We start from the raw sequence: 20,059 nt of genomic DNA, 5'->3' as shown, positions 1-20,059 counted from the left end.
TGTTACTTTATGATGGAAGAAATTACAAAGAAAGTCGCTTAGTTCAATAAGACTGATTTAGCTATGTTTTCCCTTCAGTGGTGGTGTGTTGCCTTAAAATGTGTTTCTTCCAATGGTAAGTAAGAAATTAGATTATGTAAAACCAACTTCTTCTACCAATGATACTACAAAGTGTGGGGTAGTGGGTTTGGGTGTTGCTTTGAGGTTTTAAATATCCAAACATAACAATTAACAGTGATTTCTACTACACTCTGGGAGTCTTCTTGTTTCCTTCTAATTCCTGCTCATGTAAAATAAACACTTAACAACTTTCTTGTTCCCCAGTGAAATGACATACCAAAAGATGAAAAAGAAGCACTTCAGGGCATGAAGCCCTGTAGTTGGTTTCTACTTAGTGCAAAAGCTAATACTTAGTTCAAATCTTTATTAAGAGTCTGCCCAAAAGAAAATATTTCTTAATTCTCATTGCATTCAGTACAGGAAGTGTAAGTATTGAGAAATGTATCATATTGCAGAAAAATAAATAACTCGCTCCAATATGTGCTTAGAAAAAAGGCCACATTCAAACTTCAGCTACAGCTCCACGCTCTGGAAATTTCAGTTGCAATTTTGGGTCTTACACCCTTAGCATTTCACAGATCTGTGTCCAGAAGAACCAAGCAGATAGCTAAGGGTGAGAAATGATCAGGCAGGCATCTCCTGAGGAAAGAGGGGAGAGCAGCTAGCAGCGGCCTAGGAAGCAGTGCACACCCACTCTTTCCTGGCAAGGCTTGCAAGAGGGAACCACACTAAATTATCTACTCAACTGCATCTTGCTTTCTGTGTCCCATTCAAAATACTCGACGTGCATTTAATGCTGAAGGATGGCTACAATTTTATTCAATAACCTAAATCACACAGATTCATCCCTAGAACAATTACTCATTTTGCTAGTTACAACCCATTCTTCATATGCTTTAGCCGACAGAGGAATAGAAATACTACATGGTAATTTTCTTTAGAGCTCTAATTTGTAGTAAGTGTATGCTATTAACTCGGACAATTACTGGATTTCTGTTGAGCTACTAGGGCCTCAGTCCTGTAGGTACTGAGCATTTTGAGGCTGGTACATCACATCAGGTATACCTGCAAATGCAGCATGACTATGCCCATGTTTACAGATTCAGTAAGTGCTTTAATACTTTGGTAGCCTGGTGCCATAAAGCTGGTGTTCTCGAATACAGGATTTTAAAAACCCTCATAAGACAGACAGGCAGTTTCACCTAAGAGGTCCACCTCTAATTTTGTAAGCTACTTACATCTTTCTCCTGCTGTTTAGTTTCAAAGCAGCCAGAAGTTTCTGTGCATTATCTATCTCCCACCATACAACTGATTACAAGAAGTTTTTGCAAGCACAAAAGATGTGAATTTATACATAAGTAATCATCTTTTGAATATCAATGACCTTCCTAGATTTTTAACTGTGTCTAAGATCTATTTTGTGACATGATCTATTCTAGTATTTTGTTCAATACTCCCCCCACAACAAAATGCTTCATGTCTCCTTTTAGCATTAAGTATTTTAGAAGAGTCCACATAGTTTTCATTATTACAGACAAATAATATTTGCTATAATAAAACAATAAATATTGGCTAAATTTAAGCCAGGAGAAAAATATTGGGCAAAATATTGAGCAAAATAATTAAACCGTAAGTTAAATAAGCATATGGAAAGTTTGAACAGAAGGAAGAAGACAATATTGTAAGAAATCAACCTTAAAAACAATAATACAGTCCTGAGGAAAGGACAGTAATCAAAGTAAGACAACAATTAAAGTTCCATGAACTCATCATAGATAGGGAAACTCTACCAGACCTTGAAATTTCAACTCCATTGAGCAGATACTGAACATCCTTAAGTATTTCCTGTTACAAAGCAGTCTCCTAATCTGTATTCTATTTTACACACATGGCTTCTTCTCTGGGCTATACATACACTTCACTGTATTTCAATTTGAAAGGATATATGATGACAGGTACAGTTTTAGTTTTCCAAAAGTTATTTAGGTAAATATGTATGTACATTTACTTTATAAAAATACAAAACACTTTTTAGAAGCAAAATCCAACGATTCTCTAAATGAAAAAAGAAAAATTACTATTCTTTGCTATAATGCAATGTCTAGTTAGACATCAACCTGTATGTTTTGACAAATAAAACAGTAATTACTGATTAGGTGGCACATAACAGAGAATTTTGCAATCTTTTTTTCACTTGTTAGTATACTTTGTACTCTGTACCCATGTGTCTTTCCAGATAAGAAGGGCTGCAAATGGTAAAATGAAATCATTTTTTTTAATACAACTGCATGAAAAATAGAAAACAAACTCTTGCTAAATAATGAAATATCACTCATGCTTTGAACTGCTACTGGATTTCATTGTATCATGCATTTTGCTTAATGCACAAAATATACACTAAAAGGGAATCATGCATGCAGAAAAATTTTTGTTAGAAACTAAAAATAGTGCTTTAGACCTTCTGACCTTATCATATTATCTAGATACTCTTACGCTCTCAGTGAAGAGCACTAGGGCAGCAACAACTACATTTTACCTCACTCTTACACACTACAGGCAAAGTTATTATTTTATTATTATCCTTTTCTGAATAATGTGTATTTCGTTACCCTGCCAGCATTGCAGACACTTATTCTGATGTGACCAAGAAATAACAGTGGACAGCAACAATTACATAGCTTTTATTCTCATCCTATTTTTATAGCTGTGGCTGAAGATCAACTTCATTGCACCTACAGCCAAGGCAACTAAAATGACTCAGCTTGGAGTGTCACGGACAGAGCTGAGCATTCTAAGCAAACTGAAGAGTATGCTAATAACCAGGAATCAAGAAAAAAATGTGCCTAAGAAAGTCTAGTCTACATGTGAACATTGAAAAATCACTGGGACGCTTAGTGCAGAGCTTATTATGTCAATAATAACAGATGTCATCTTGGCAACATCTTCACAAGCCCTCCAATATTGTATTATAGCAAGCCTCTCCTCCTTTATGGAAGCAGAGCCAAGCCTTTGGATTTCTGCAGGTGTAATAAGAGAACACATTCAAGAGTTCTGTCCTGCCCTCTCCAATTGAGGGGCTGCTCCCTTGTCCCCTCTTCTATGCCACAGTTTAACTAGACCAAATCACTTGTTTGCAACTCCTCATGCAACTAAAGACAACCAACCAGATGACAGATGCAACATCTGTAACAAGGCTCTTTCTGGTCCACTGCTACTTGCCACCTTGTTAAAGGTACAGGTACAACAGAAGATGCACATGTTGCTACAGAAGCATTTGCTTACAGAAGTTTTTGATACTCTTCGAAAAAGTTGTGTGACCATCAAGCTCAGTCCTATGTTTTGCCATCAAGCATTTCAGGCAACAATCTGTGGGTGTTTGTTTAAAAAACAAAATAAAACAAACAATGAATCACCATAATTGTGAATTGCAACAATCAGGAGGGTGTTCCCAGCAGGTCAAGGGAGGTGACCCTTCACCTCTGCCCAGCACTGGTAAAGCCGCACCTGTAGTGTTGGGTCCAGTTCTGGGCTCCTCAGTGCAAGACAGAGACAGACTTACTGGAGGGAGTACAATGAAGGGCCATGAAGGTGATGGACTGGAGCATCTCTCCTGTAAGTAAATGCTGAGAGAACTGGGATTGTTCAGCCCCAAGAAGGGAAGACTTAGGGGGAGCTTATCAATGCATATAAGCACATGAAGAGAGGGTGCCCAGTGGCAGAACCAGAGGTGATGGGCACAAACTGCAACACAGGAGGCTCCCACTGAACATCAGGAAACACTTTTTCACCATGACCAGGGTGACCAAGCACTGGCACAGGCTGCCCAGAGAGGCTGTGGAGTCTTCACCCTTGGAGATATTCAAAAGCCTCCTGGACACTGTGTGGGGAACTGTCCCTAAGTGCTCCTGCTTGACCGGAGGATTACACCAGATGACCTTCAGAGGTACCCCACCAGAGGAGGCAGCACCAACAGGAAAACTATGCTTCCTTTTGCCCATGAGAAGCAGCACATCCCAGGTGTCCATTTGAGAAACTGAAAGCATGACAGCCCAGTGAGAACTAAAATAATGTTGACAGCATGAACACACAAAACTTGAATGTTCCATTTAAACCAGCACAGGGGCTGTCACATGTCTGCTATAAAACAATTATTTTTCACACCTAACATCAAACATAAAGAATAGTAAGTGTAAAGGAAGCAGTAAGAAAAGCTGACATAAAATAGGAAACAAATTTTCTAACTTATTTTGAAATATACAAATCCTGCAAAAACAATGGAAAAATGGAACTGGTATATAACAAGTAGATTACTCACTGATATTTTAAATTACCACAATTATTCAGACAACAGCTGTGTGCATTCCTAAACAAAATTTGAACAGTAACAACAGTATCTTGCCCTTCCCAACCTACCACAAAATTTGATATTGGCACTTTTTCCAAAACACAATGTTGGATGAAATAAAAAAAAAAAATTTTTTTTTTTTTTTCTGGCAGATCTCAGTTTCCAGGACAACAGAAATCCCTGGAAGTTTTGCATTATTAAGTTTTTATTTTGCATATACTGAAGACAGTTGTAGCTTGATAGGTAACAACACCAAAAATAGGAAATCATCTCCTCCTTGTAAAAGGGATGCATAAGCTTAAAACTCTTACTTATTTGTAAATCTCTGTTCTAAATTTAAAAAGGTGACATGCAGTCCCAACATACAAATAAGTTTAAACATGTTGGTCTGCTAGTCTTCAGCGCAATTCAAAATCCAAGGTTTAGTATCTGAAGTCTTCAATGCAGATATTCCAAAATAATGAGTTAATACCCACATACCCTTTTGAAAGATTTAAAAGATGGGCACTTAAATGACTATATGGTACATAAATAAGAAATGCTGATGTTTGGACCCGATTTATTAATTTTAAACCATTCCATACTTGCAAAAACAAACAACAACAACAACAAAAAAAATCAATCCTGTATATCTACTTTCCACTTTTCTCTACTGGAGATGTATAGCTGCATATTTTTCAGTCAAATTCAGAAAATATACTGCACAAAACCTAAAGAAATTAAAATGCCTTCTCTTTCAAGATACCATTTTTATTCACCTATTTCATGTAATAGCCACAGTTCATTCTGGAGAATTCTTCGTTTCCAGAATAGTGCCATCTGGCTGAAAGACACAAGACCCATGTTGCCTTTCTCTTAGAAGAACTAGTAAAGGTGAATCAGAAGTTATTTTATTATAGTGCATATTTACCAAATTTTTTTTTTTTACACAAAGCCACACACAAGAATGTTCCTTGCCATACTGTTCTGTGCTGCCATTATCAGCACTGCTCTATTAATCTTTCCTATTAATAAAAGGAAAACTCATCATCTGTCCTCTGGATCCCAAAGAATCTAAGGACGATGAAGATGGTTTGTACTCAACTGATCAAGAGCTTTGATCAACAGCTGGTTGTTGAGACGATTTCTGCTCACATACCACGTGTGGCAAAATGGGCATAACTCCTGCTGGGGAGACCAATTCCATCAGCAGAGCAGAAAATGGCACCTTGATCTTTCATTTCTAAGTCCCAAGGATTTACAAAAGTGTTTTCACTCAAACCAAGCAAAAGCATCAGTCAAGACACAGTGATTCTGATTTGGTCAAAAGCCACCACTGTGACAAGACAGTTGCATGAGCACATTAGAAAGATGCTGGGGCAGCAATGAAATTAAAAGCCTGACATCTCAAAGCAAGGTTTAAAAAAAAAAAAAAAAAAAAGAAAAGTAGTGTCTCTTTATTAGACCAGCTAATAACTGGGGAAAGGAGGAAGAAAAATAACTCAAAGCTTTAAGAAAGAGAAGTTTTACTTTAGATCTCCACATACTTGTGAAAGCATACTTTTTTGTTTTTTAGTGAACATGGTCCTTAAAGTATGTTCTTAATTTTATATACCTTATCAACTCAGGGCAAAAATCCTAGCTGAGACAGTTTCCTGCTTTCACACATTACTAGAAACTGTAGATACACAATTAAAAGCAAATAAGACAACATCTACTTACACTTTTACCCAGTCACTAAATAGCACTGGCTCACTAAAAGGGTCACATAAGCACCAGAGGCAAAAATCCCCTCACAAAGTAGAGTGAAGAACTCTACTGACAGGACCTGCAGGCAGAGCAAAACTGTTTCTTTGAGACCTGTCAAATAGGCTGGACCATTTAAAAAAAAAATCTCACCTTCAGTTCAATGCAAATATGGTATGACCTACAGTATACACAGTAAAGAACTCTGCAGAATCTACCTCTCCTCCATATCCCTGATACACCATTTTAAGATAATGTATTAGCTGTGGTGCTGTGTTAATGCTCAAAAAAAGTTACCAGGTTTTAGACAAAACTTTTAGATTTTGTAATAAATTTACTGCTGGATAGTTTAAACACATAAAGGAACAGGTTTTGTACACAAAGCTCCTGGGCCAACAACTCAGGGTACGCTTTCATATGTACTCCCTTCTCACAGCTCAGAACTCACGTGCCAGTGCCAGTTCTAGACTGGAGTTCCTTTATTTTAAGGAACATAGGGAAGAGAAGGATTACAGAGATCCACCTGAGCAGATTTAAACAATAATTTATTTTTCACAGCTTCAAGTTCTTTTGCTACTCTTAGTTATTACCAATTAGCAGATGAAGGCTTTATGAAAACTGCTTACTTCTCCTGCCCTTCAATGGTCATTTAATTTGCTCTCTTTAGAAAACTGATGGAAAAGTAGAAATTAGGCCTGACCTGTGGCAAGAGAGGCCTGTAAAACTTCAAATTATTATGGTGAGGGAAGGCACAGTTCTATACTGCAGTGGCCAAAATCACAGCCTCTTTCAAAAGCACACTGAAGACCCCAAGATGCAATTTTGCCTTTAAATTGGGTACTAGTAACTTGAAACTGTCATTGCTATAACATGAATAAAATAAAAGCAGTAGTAGCTAGCTGCAGTAACTTTTTTTGTTTTCTAAGCCATTAAATAATGTTGATCAGGAAAGGACTGTGAACCATGACAACCAGGGCTGTTTATATGCAACTTCCTTACATAACTTGAAGTCACTGTCATAGAAACCAAATTACATCATTAGCTGTCTCTGTTACCAGTCTTAAACACAGGGTGGTCAAACATCTGTCATGTTCAAGTTTGTACTCTGAACAAAGCATATCCATATTCATCTGCTCCACCACTGAGCTGTGCTTTACCATTTCATTAGCCACTTACTGCTTTCTAAAGTTCCTGATCTACTAAAACAAGCACTTCAGATTTCAGAAAGTTACAACTTAAATGACACAGGGGATCCTTATAGCTTCAGATTCACTCAAATTTCTACTGTTCCTCAGAAGTCAGACACTTGTCACACTTTATACATGCTACGTGAATTTGTGATTCTAACTAAAAACCCATACTAATTTTGGAACAGACACATTTGCATTTACATACATAAAGTAAATTGAATTGCCTTATTGAAATTGTTTATTTCAAACCTTGATGGGAAAAAGGGTTGGTTTTTTTTCCTCTCCTAATTTAAATTTAGAACTGCTTCACAGTTTACACAGTGTATATTGCTCAGCTAAGATGGATCCTTCCACAGAAAGTCTGCTTCTTCAGCAATGATTTGTAATGTTAAGTTGAGCCAGGTTTTATAAATTTCTCTTCGCAATGTTTACTGTAACAGCTGAACATTAGAGTTATCTTCTACTAGAAGCCATTTAAGCAAAAAGGAAACAAATCAACTTTTATGGAGATGACAGATATGTTTATTTTGCCACTACAGAGGTATCAAGAGACTGGGTAAATGAAGGATGGAAATGGACGCCAATTTCCAAGATCATGGGCAGTTACTCTAACCACCATGTTAAGACACTAAAGAGAATGTTACCACCACTGCCACAACCTCTTCAGAGCAGTTTTGTGGAATAAAGCCCAATCCACAGAAACCTATTGAATACAAACCTTGGAAGACTCAACACATCAGCACTTCAGTATCAAGTCCTTTTATGCAAAGCTAGATAGGAAAATTCTATGTAAAGAATTTACAGATGTAAAGATCATCTGCATCTCTGCACTCTGGACATGTTCAGGACTAGGAAGCAACTGGGCAGTACCTGCAGACTGCTCTTTCGAACGCAGACACAAAAACCTCATCATGAACTACTTTATTTGGATTGGAATTGCAGGGTTCATTGGGCTCAGGATCAGGCACAGGCTGGTAACTCATAAGGATAAGTGGCAGGCATGCTTGTTACAAGTTGAAATTCAAGCTCCTGCTCACAGCATAGGCTATGGAAAACTGAATGAACACTCATATGTAGCATAGCTTTGCATAATTGTTTAAAGAACCAAAACACAGTTTAAGAGTAAAGATTCATATAAGAAGTGAAAATTGCAGAAAATAAGCCTTCTACTAGAAATAGTGGTGAAAAATTACAGTACAAAAGATAAAAGCTGGTACCATACCACTGAATTGTTTGAATGGTGCTTGTTGATATACTTGTGCTTCAAAAGGAGAATAAGAAAAGTATTTCCACCCTTGTATAAACTAGAAAGCTTTAAAAAGTTGCATCCCTTGCATAAAAAGTCAGTATCAAGATAGCACAGAATTACTGTGTTAATGATTTCAGCATTTCTACGTATCATGAGTATTTTTACACTGTCATGTTTAAAGAAGTGCTGGCAAATCTGGAATATGGTCAAACTGGACCAGTTGTAAAATCTGAATGTAGGTAAAGAACGAAGATTACTTTTTCATAGATATTCAATTTTTTGCTGACTGAACTATTCTTTCATTCTTTAATTTTTAATGAAAAAGGCTTTGAATAAACTTGTGTACTGACCTTTCTAATTCTTAGAGATGTTACCATCTGTTAATTCAACCTTTTTTTTTTTGTCTTTGTAAAATAGGATTTATTTTTCCCTTGCAGAAAGCTGAGGAAGAGAACATGCACAACTCAAGGCTAATATTTTCAAAATTAACATGCAGAACTGGAGTTTTTCTTTGTTTTAAAGCACCATAAATCCGATCAATATTACTATTAGGAGACACAGCAGACAAGAGAATTAGAAGAAATCTTCTCCTTCCCCCATCCCACCAAAAAAGAGCATAAATAGCAAATGGCATTTAGCAAATTATTTTCCTAATTAGCTCATCTGCCTGGCAAAACAGTCTGTTCTATATAAGTTATTTTATTTGACTAACACATGATCATCCGTAACTAGTCTTATCTTTGGAAGCGATTCTTATTTTCATTCTATCTGGCAACTAGTACTGGTATTCTGGAGGCCTCAACACAAGGAAGACGTGGACCTGCTGCAGCAAGTCCAGAGGAGGCCACAGAAACGATCAGGGGGCTGGAGCACCTCTCCTATGGAGACAGGCTGAGAAAGCTGATGTTGTTCAGCCTGGAGAAGAGAAGGCTCCAGGGAGATCTCAGAGTCCCTTCCAGTACTTAAAGGGGACTACGAGAGAGCTGGAGAGGGACTTTTTACAAGGCCATGGAGTGACAGAACAAGGGGAAACTGCTTTAAACTGAAAGAGGGCAGGTTTAGATTATGAAGTTCTTCACTACAAGGATGGTGAGGCACTGGAATGGGTTGCCCAGAGAAGCTGTGGATGCTCCAACCCTGGAAGTGTTCAAGGCCAGGATGGATGGGGCTTCGAGAAACCTGATCTGGTGGAAGGTGTCCCTATCCACGGCAGGGGGTTGGATATACATGGTCTTTAAGATCCTTTCCAACCCAAACCATTCTGTGATTTCATGATTTTTCCCTGAAATCAATAGACGGGTTTTGCTGGTTGAGTAAAACTATTAAAATACAAACAGTTCTTTGTTTTCTAGTAACTACTGCATCTCAAATTTTGGTAAGAATATTTTAACAAAAAACACCACCACTGAAAGGTCTTACTGAACACATGCCACTGCCTGTATTCCAAAACAGCCTGTTTTACTTCAATTCATTAATTCTGCATTTAGAAATGTAATCTATCTCCTTTACTTTCTGTAGTTTAGCCACAAAAAAAGTTACTGTATCTATATTAAAAACCCAAACAAACCCAACGTTTTCTGCATGAATTCCAAGACTACTACTCCAGAAAATAAGTAGCCAGGTTATAAAACAATATTTATTAGTTAAATATAGAAGGAAGCTTTTTTCTATATAAAACATGTTCTCAAAATCATTGGACATATCAAAGCCTAAACAGCACATACAGCTTATGCACGTGTTTCACTGCAATAATTTTGGTCTTTTTGGTATATAAAGACCTGCTATCTTAAAAATCCGTTATATTTTCTGATTGACTACCTTTTCCTAAAGGTTCTAGCTCTACAATGTATTGTACTTTATTTATAAAAATTAACATCTTATTACAGCTTTACACATGATGCAAAACTTAGGCATCTGGTATGTAACTAGGTAGTACACCACTGATTGAGGTTGTGTTGCCAAATTACTCAGCCATGGGCTGAACATAATTAATCTGAATATTTGTTTAAAGATGCATGAATGTAAGCTTCCTGGCTGTGGAGATGTATTCATCATAATGAAATCTTGCTCCACAATGGCACTTTGAAATACTATGAAGACAGTTGTCCCATGAACACTGCAAGATGACTAAGAAATAACCCTATACTCAAGTTACAGTTTAGCTGATATGGCAGTAAGTGAAGACTTATCTTGACAGCTTCTCCTCTGTAGTTTCACTCAGATAAACTGTTCTTTGCTTCACCAGCAAAGAACTCCCCTTTCATAAAAAATAAATTCTACTACCTGCATCCAAATTGCCACAGAACATAAATTCTTTGTTAACATGACGTGAATATCCTCAAGACTGTCACTTTCTAAAAGTGTTCTACAACCAATTCCTTCTACTTGACACTTCTAAAAAAGTATAAAAAGTTAATTTGTGACAATTTTTCAAATTTGACTCTTTTTTCAGCAGCATGAGATACAAAGCACGGCAGGGAGAAGGCAGAAAAGCGTGGCCATTAACACAAGCACACAGGAGGAGAGAGCAGGACAGAAATACAGCTGATACACACATCAATTCCTTCTGTTTTGCCTGAAAAAGCATTTGAAGCTGAAAAGTAGAGCACACAATTCTAAAAATGCACTGGCAATGCCACTGGATCAATTTCAGTCAAATAAGTTACCAGAAAGTGAAGATAAGTGAGCACCGCAAAGATGATCTGATCTAAACTTGCTACCAACCTTCCCCCAGAGCTCTAAGCTGCATGCTCCCTTCACCTCCTTTGCACCAGCTCTTCCACTCAATGCTAAGGAAACAAACAGCTCTGCTCACTTGGTAGAAGTTAAGCCTGCAGAGAACATGCTTTCTGTCAGTTTTTGGCTTTCTAAAGTTGTCTGTCAAGTTAGCTGATAAAAATCAGTTCATCAAATGGCCAGCCATGCAACACATGAGAAGTGCAGCACATGAGAAGGGGTAGCTCTGCACAGACACAAGCAAAACAGAAGGAGAAGCAGACCTTTTATACTGGAAGCATCTCATTATTACATCCTGAGCTTTCTGCACCTTTACAGCCTCAAGCTCATTCCATAATGTATCTAACCATGAATCTTGTGAAGTGTTGCAATACGTCATAACAAAGGCAGATTTTTCAAAACAAAACAAGCAGAGAAAAGCTTTTGTAGGAATTCTTGCTTTTCATTTCTGTCAAAGTCGGCTACAGTCACATTTTGAGCATAGTGAAACTCCAAATGCCGCCAGGTATGCTCAATTATTCAACACTGTATATGGTTTGCAAATTATTTTTTTTTTTAACTCCAGTCTGTCAAATCTTATATTCAGTACTTTTTATAAAGTAAAAGGTTACTGTATATAGCCACTGGCCATTATGCTTACATTAGTCATTCAGTTTGTGAATAAAGTGTTATACACAACAAGAAACATCAAAACTAGCTCCACGAGGGCCAGAGAGGGTCATCAGGGCTACTTAGCTATGCTCAAGCACCATGTGAACAGGCTAAAGCTTTGAAAGACCAAACACACTCTAGCAACACTATGTGCAAGTAAGAAGCCCCTGTGAATGCTTTACACAAAAAAAACAAAACAAAACAAAACCCACCACCAGAAGAATTTGGGATCATTTCAACAGACACAAAGTGGGTCTAAAAGCAGCCTAACTTCACCTCAGGAAAGCAAAAAGTACATGTAACAAAGCCTCTCTTCCCTTTAACTATGAAAAATGACTACATAATTAATACATATATTGCTTTATCATATTGACAGAAGATATCCAGGTTTGAGTTGTGCAAGAAAGATGGCATCTAATTACTAAAGTAATGGATGTTATCTGCAACTTCCAAGGCAGCAGCAAGTTAGATTTGAACTACAACCTGCCAGCTGAACAGCATTGAGCTACAGTTAGTCAGGTCTTTCATGAGGAACATCTTGCCACCATTCTCCTTCTGTTGCTGTGAGGACAGACTGCAATGCTAAGTAACTGTGATGGTAACTACAATGTGATTTGTGTATTACAGTACCATTCTAAAGGCCTGTGCTCAGCTGTGCTAAATGTACAAAATCCCAATTTTACAATCTGAATTTCCCTATATCTGATCCCCAGAAAAATGAATTTACTTTGCAAATGTTTCTACAAAATCAGACACAGAATACTCCACTACACCAGATAAGCCTATCAGAAACGTCTATGTCTTCCAGAATTACTGTAGCTTACATAGCACTTTACTTTGTAGAGATGCCAAGCAGTTAAAATAGAACTTGCTCTCCTCTGAAAGAATCAACTAATCTGTAAATCTCCAATTAATTTTTATCACCTAGGAAAGAAGTGATTTCTATTTATTGAATGATCCAATCTCTGTCGATGGTGGTAGAGCAAAAGGAAAAGCACTACGAGAAGCATGCTTTATTCTTTCTCATCTGTAGTTATCCACTTCTGAATACTGGAGTTCACTGGATCACACCACTGCTCTAAACAGAACTCTGATCAAAAATAATACATCCATTTGATTTATGAAATGAACTTTATGTCCAACAGCAGTCCTCTCACTTTCCTCTGACTAGAACAAATTTTAATTAAGTATGAAAAAACATGGGAAACTCATTATCTAACTCACTCAGCTTTTTGAAAAGCCCTGGGAACATATGATCATTGCCCAATATTCCTCTTGCATCATTATAACTACAGCTTTAAACACAAAAGGAAATGAGAGACCTAAATTAACTAGGCTCTTTTCAAGTGTGAAAACTTTCAAGTGGCATCACAAAGGGGAGATTAATCCCTAAACTAGCTGAAACAGTTATGTTTTCATAAAGCAAGCTTTTCCATTATATTTATTAAACATATAGCTTAATGAAAGACTTGCCCTAAATATTTCAGGTTTTTGTAGAAAGAAAATGTGAAGTCTTTTCCTTTATATACTCAGTCTAACATTATTCACAAGAGATCAGAAAAGCCATTTTTGTGGCAAAGTTCTTTGGCAAAAAATCTCACGATCGAGGGGGTTTTTTTGCAATAGTTTTTGCAACAACAATTTTGCATAAATAAACACAGGTGTGGGGTCTTAAAATATTATAATGAATGCAAATATGCCTTAATATGCACAGAGTATAAGCAGGGCAATCCATTTCAATTTGCCATTTTAGTAAACTGAGTTGGTTTCAAGTGGTCAGGTTGGTGTTCAAGTGAGCATCAGGACCATGCAGTTGCACTGGGGAAAGCATGACCTCCTTTCTACTAAGGAACTAGTTTTTATAGTGGTTCAGCTATAATGTAATTTCATCCTGACTGGCAAAAAAATCTTTGCCATTGTCAGTCACTATTACTGCAATATTAATACCCCCATTCAGCCAACATCTGAATGAGTTCACAGCACTTCACCACTATTTCAAGTTATATATGCACACCTGGCACATTACTGGCATCAAAATACAACTGATATAATTTCTTTGTTGAAATGTCTAGTTATGAATTTATACATACTTCTAGTCCACAAGTACAACCTCATCCTAGCATAAGAGTTTATCTTTCAACGTTAAGAAAGGTTTTCAGAAGCCAATTTCTTAGTTACATAATTACATCGTTAGTGATACATTTTCTAAACATATGTTCTTTTAAGATTCTACATTTAAGACTCCATTTGCGAGAAATGGGGCTTTAAATAAGGCCCTAATTTTATTTTTTATTTTTTCCTCCATCATTGCATTTTAAATACACAAATAAATCGTATTTCAAAACCTTACATAGTGTATTTTATTTTTACCCATGGTTAGAAAAGGAAAATCCAGACCCTTCATTGTCATCATTTTATTGGCACCTAGTACTAAATTTTGGTATTTTTATTCTGTTAATTATTGTACTGACAGCTCTTTATAGAGGATTTTATAGTGTACTACAAAGTGATGGAAAAAAAATATGTCACTAAAATCTTATGATACCAGCACTGCAATCAGCCAACTAGGACAGAAGTTCTAAGTATCCATTAACTGAGACAGCATACTGGGGAATAAGTAAGCAAAAACAAACCCTGATGTGTATTTAAATATTCTCAGAAAGAGAACTTAACTGGCATCCTTAGACACCAGCTAGAAGAATTTAATTTTATCATAGTTTTTCTACTGTGCACATCAATCCATTCTGTATTAGCCAGACCTCTCCTTCTAGGAATTCATTAAAAAATATTCTTATAGTACTATTCAGAAGTTTACCTACCTAACTGCTTCCAAAGTCCTCCAAGAAACAAGATTATATTTATCATGTAGAGGTCCAAAGCACACTTTGTTAACTACATAATTCAGTTTGGACCATCTGGTCATAATGGTCTTAATTCCCCCTCCCCCATTAATCCCCATACAACATCTTTTTTCTGAACATCTTCAACTGGGCAGCATTACCAAAAGTTCATTTTTTGCTCAACCTCCAAAATTTCACTGCTCTTCCATTTTTCAAAAAATAATTCACACAAGGCACTGTACAGAATATTTAACAAATGCACTTTTCCATCTAGTTTCAGAGGCCACTGCAATCAGTTACACTCATGCTTCAGGAAATTCTCAGAGAGACATAAAAGAACACAGAAGAACTATGGAGTTAGGAGCTCTAGTTTGCCACTAATAAAACTAGAACCAACTCATCTAAAACATCCAACTCTAAATGGAAATAATTTTGTAAAGCATCACTGTAGCATCCACATGGATTTGCAAACCCACAAATAACACAGATCCAAAATTCCTAATTATAGCACACTCAAGAAAGTGAACTTGCAAGTCCAGAAAACCCAAAGTACAATACCTATTCAAAGTTAGAAGCCATGAAGTGTTATTCAAATGTTTAGGTAAAGATCAATAAGATCTAGTAGCTAGAAAATATTTATATTAAAAATAATGCAAAAATTGTAGTGCACCAGTGTGCCTGTCAGCATATAAAATTAGCTGATTGTTTACCTCAGGTAAATTAGCAAAAAATGGGCACCTCAGTCTTAATTTAAACCATGACTACAGCCACTACTATAAAACATAGCAAAAACATCCATGTGTACAGAGTCCTAACGGTGCTATCAAGACAGTAAAATATCAGATACTGAGCAAACAGAAACAAGAGGCATGCTGACTGCTAGAACCTATTCCTGGAGCACCATTTGGAATTATACTTACCTAAATCTGTTGGAGAAGTGAGCTGTACCTCAACTAACAGATATGAATAATCTGTATGAGTACAAGACAATAAAGTGACTCTATCAAATGGCTTTCAAGCACCTTGCAGCAGAACATGTAAGAAGCCTGGGCTCACAGTGCCATTGTTATATGGCTAAACTGAGCAAAGAAAATCACTGGTGGTTGGGGTTTTTTTGCAAGGGGGTGTGGAGTCATGTTAAAAATAAATTTAAAGCAGGCACTTTTCCAAAAAGAAGATGTTAACAAAGTATGTACAAAAAACCACATTGCATCCACATTGTTATTAATAGAAAACTTAATTACAATGGATACATTTGCATCATTTCATACAAAAAGAACTTATAAGCTTTTTTGAGAATGTTTAAGTATATCCTTCAAACAGCATTATAGCTCATTCAGGTTATATTATTTCTTGTCAATTAGCTGTCTTCCACATATGGCACTATCTTGAAACAGAAGACAAAGAGGTACAACATCATTGTACTTAAGTTTATGGATTATGGGTTGAATTCAAAGAGAACATACCAACTGCTGGTGCATCATATTCATCTCCAAGTAAAATTTCAGGAGCAGAATACGCGAGGGATCCACAGCTTGTGGTGAGCTTCTTTCCAGGCTGAAATTTGTTGCTGAAGCCAAAATCAGTCAATTTCACAAGTCCTTGTTTCTCGAAGAAGACCACATTCTCTGGTTTTAAGTCCCTATGAACTACATGCAGTTTATGGCAGTAGGATATAGCATGAACTATTTGAGCGAAATATTTTTTTGCCAGATCCTCATTCAAACCTTCTTCATGTTTCATGATGTAATCAAACATATCTCCGCCATCGCCTAACTCTAAGATTAGGTAAAGCTTAGTCTGGGTATCAATCACTTCATACAGCCGCACTATGTTGGGATGCTGCACTAGTTTCATGCACCTAACTTCTTGAAAAAGATGTCCAGTGGCTAGAGTGTCCAGTTTGGTCTTGTCAATCACTTTTACTGCTACTTTTTCACCTGTAAAGACATGCCGAGCAAGTTTGACCACAGCAAAATGGCCTCTGCCCAAAGTTTTATCCAAGTCATACAATCCCGCAATTTTTCCGTCATATCCTCGTTTGAAGCCTGCCATTCTGTTTCAGAAGATGAAATAATATTTAAGCTCTTTGGAAACACAGTATTTTCATATAAGAGTATCTGATGCAAATAAATAGTCCATCATCACTGCCAAGCATACCTAAAAACAAAGAGACAAGATTACATATTTGTATATAAGTAAGCAAAATTACTATAGTGTAATTACCCTAAAGTTACATTAGCATATTACTACAGATTATTTACTACATTCTTCAGGAGCTTTTGCAAAGGGTTTGATAAGCCATGCTGTGCTAACCAGCAGATTTCTGACATCACATTATCAGTATCTTGAAGAAAGCGTGTTTCAAAACTGCAATAACGAACATCTCTCTCAAACTCAGTGGCCTTCATTGTCTTGAGGCAGAAACCTTGCAAGCAGCACTTGAAGAAATCAGTGTTATAAGGACTGTTAAAACTGGCAAAGCTGAAATCTGTACCTTTTCCAGCTACATTAAAAATCAGATGGACAGCACAGAATATTGGCAAGAGGAGCATACTTGATTTATCTTATTTTTGGCATATTCCATATTGCACATGAAACAGCTTTAATACAAAATTCTGATGGCATAGGCTTTTACCTTCTCCCTTTTAACAGCTTCCTGTTTAGCAAGGCTCAGACTGACATACAACACTTAATTTCGTTACTCTAATTAGTTTGAGCATTATCAATCAGTACTGTAATTACAACAACTGAAGCTTTACAGGCTGAAATCAAACATTTGAGTTGGATGTACTCTCAGTGTTAAATAAAATGTCTTAAATATTTTGACTGAAGTTATAAAAACTGGTGACAAAAAGTTTGCATGTAGGCAGCATATGTTCAGCAGTCCTGGGAATGAGTCAGGGGAAGGGGAAGAAGAGTGGGAAGGAAGGGGAGAAAACTCAGAGTTCAGCTTTTATGTGCTGAACTCCCACTTACCAGATAATTCTTCATTTAAGCAAACAAGACTCAACTTATAAAACATTCATATTCAAAACTAGTTTTGAAGGTCTTATATCCCACTGCCATGTTTTTTCCACATACAAAACCTCCCAAAAACTCCTCCTGCATCACTAACTGAGATTGAGGTTTAAATAAAAAACTGTAGGTATCAAAAAGCATTGTTTGCAACTTTGAGTGCAAAGCAGCTGGAAATATGATGGCTTATTGCCAACTCTATAAAATCCAGAAAACATAGCTCTTTAGAATGTATTTTCACAGTTTTGAAACTGAACTTCAAAAAGAAAACCTTTGAAAAGGAAGCTGGCAAACAAACAGCTTCTTACATTAGTTATTCTCAAGTTGAAATGTAAGCATTAGATTAAAAACATTCCCTGCTAAACAAGTTATTTCACACTGAAACTAATGAACCTGGTTTCATATGAATTCAATTACAAGGTTGGGGGTCCTATGAAGATTCTCTGATGTTTAACAAGCTCACCTTACTGCTTCTCTCAGCTGGAGCCATGGTATAACCTCTTTGCTATCCAGCTGCCTGCTTCCACAAAGTCCAAGGGAGTTCAGTTTGAGACTTCCACACCTGTAAAATTTGAATGAAATCAATCAACTTCCAAAAATTCATAACCCAGACAAGGAACAGGGTAAGTGTGCCAAGCATAAAAACATTGAGGCTTAGGGTTTTGTGTTTCATTAAAGATAGGTATCAAGCTTTAACAACTTTCACTGGGTTTTGTGTTGCTATATGCACCCTTTCATTTTGCTACTAAGCACTATGCTTCAGATGCTCTTCCAAGAACCACTCCACTTCACTAGAAGATGCCACAGTATCAAAATTGGGGTTGGCATATCTGCTTCCCAATGCTTCCCACACTGCTCATCTTACAAAGTTCCCCTACCACTCCTATGTAATACCATTCCATCCTCACTGAAAAAAGCACAAAACAAAATGAAAGCATGCTATCTTACACTAAATGCCCACGTCAAATACTCTCCTACCTGGTAAGTAACCATTAGGGGACATATGGGGAAGAATACAGTACAATGGCAGATTTTAACAATAAAGAATGAAACTCCTCTTATCTGTAAGAGATTAAAAAACTTCTTTACATCTGAGACCAGTGACTTTGTGTTTAATAAGTGTTTGATGGATTCCACCACACCCTTCCCTGTAAAACTGGGCAGGTGCTTTATTAAAGTATGTGAATTTTTAGCATCAAGAACATACTGCATTAGAGGTGTATAGTTTAACTCTGTGCTGTGAGAAGAACCACTTTCTCTTGTTTGTTTTAAATCTCCTGATAATTTGTGCATCTTCTCATTCACTGTCTGTTCCAAAACAAGAACTATCATACTCCCTTTACCTTGCCTCAAGCAACTCACAGCTTCAGCTTCCTCCCTTTCTAGCTTCAGTTTAATCTTGTTTGAGTCCTAGTCTGTCATTCCTTTTGCAGAGGTTATTCCACAGGCTTTAACATTCTTCTCACCTTTCTCTACACATTTTCTGCTTTATCCTATTCTACTTTCTTAGGCCAATTTGAGGTTTCTTCACTACCACTACCGAGCACGGACATAATGTTTTCATGCAATGCCTTACTATAGTCGTATAATATTCCATCATACTGACCTAACCCCCAAAATGCAGACTAACGAAAAACAGTCCATGTACACACACAGACCACCTAACTTTCACCTGTATGAACCAATAGGGGTTATATTAATCAACTGTGCTCCATATGGTTATGTGACTCCAGAGTCCTAATCTTAAAGAGATTGCCAGCATTTTAAAAAAACAGCAACAACAAAAAAACCAAACCAACAAAACACCCCTCCACACAAACATGCTTTATAGTACTGCTGTCTCCACAGCACCCTAATCTGATTCCTCATTGCTTCTAGATTAAAGAAATTAAAGGAAAAAAGGAGCACACAAATTAAAGACAACTTTTTTTAACTGTCACTAGGACATCATCCCTTCTTACAAATCTGTTTTACCCATTATGATATCACATAGTTAATACCTTCTGCTAAACTACTTAATTTTAGAACCCTTGAGTTAAAAAAAATAAAAAAGACTGTCAAAAACCAGAAAGCCATTCCCTACTCAACTGGAGTTAGCAACAACACAAACTCCAGGGCTCACATCTTTGTGGACCATTTCTTTCTTGAATGTTAAGTCAAACCTCAAGATTTACATCTCTATCAGCATGAATTCATCACATCCTACAAATTTGGCCCAGATCATCAAACACCTTTTCTCTCTGAG

General features: G+C 36.9%; 1 protein-coding gene across 1 annotated transcript in view; it reads right to left on the bottom strand.

Annotated features, from left to right (window-relative positions):
• Positions 1-20,059, bottom strand: part of SNRK (SNF related kinase) — a 42,078-nt gene that overhangs the window by 12,657 nt on the left and 9,362 nt on the right. Inside the window, exons 2-3 of the mRNA XM_064672086.1 lie at positions 18,278-18,376; positions 16,263-16,956 (exon numbers count right to left, since the gene is read on the bottom strand). Of these exons, the coding sequence (XP_064528156.1) occupies positions 16,263-16,851 (589 nt within the window). The 5' untranslated portion in view covers positions 16,852-16,956; positions 18,278-18,376. The remainder of the gene's footprint in view (positions 1-16,262; positions 16,957-18,277; positions 18,377-20,059) is intronic.

The sequence above is a fragment of the Pseudopipra pipra genome, chromosome 1 (genome assembly GCF_036250125.1).
Source record: "Pseudopipra pipra isolate bDixPip1 chromosome 1, bDixPip1.hap1, whole genome shotgun sequence".
NCBI lineage: Eukaryota > Metazoa > Chordata > Aves > Passeriformes > Pipridae > Pseudopipra > Pseudopipra pipra.
The sequence above is the reverse complement of the archived record's forward strand: the minus strand, read 5'-3'. Positions and strand labels throughout refer to the sequence as shown.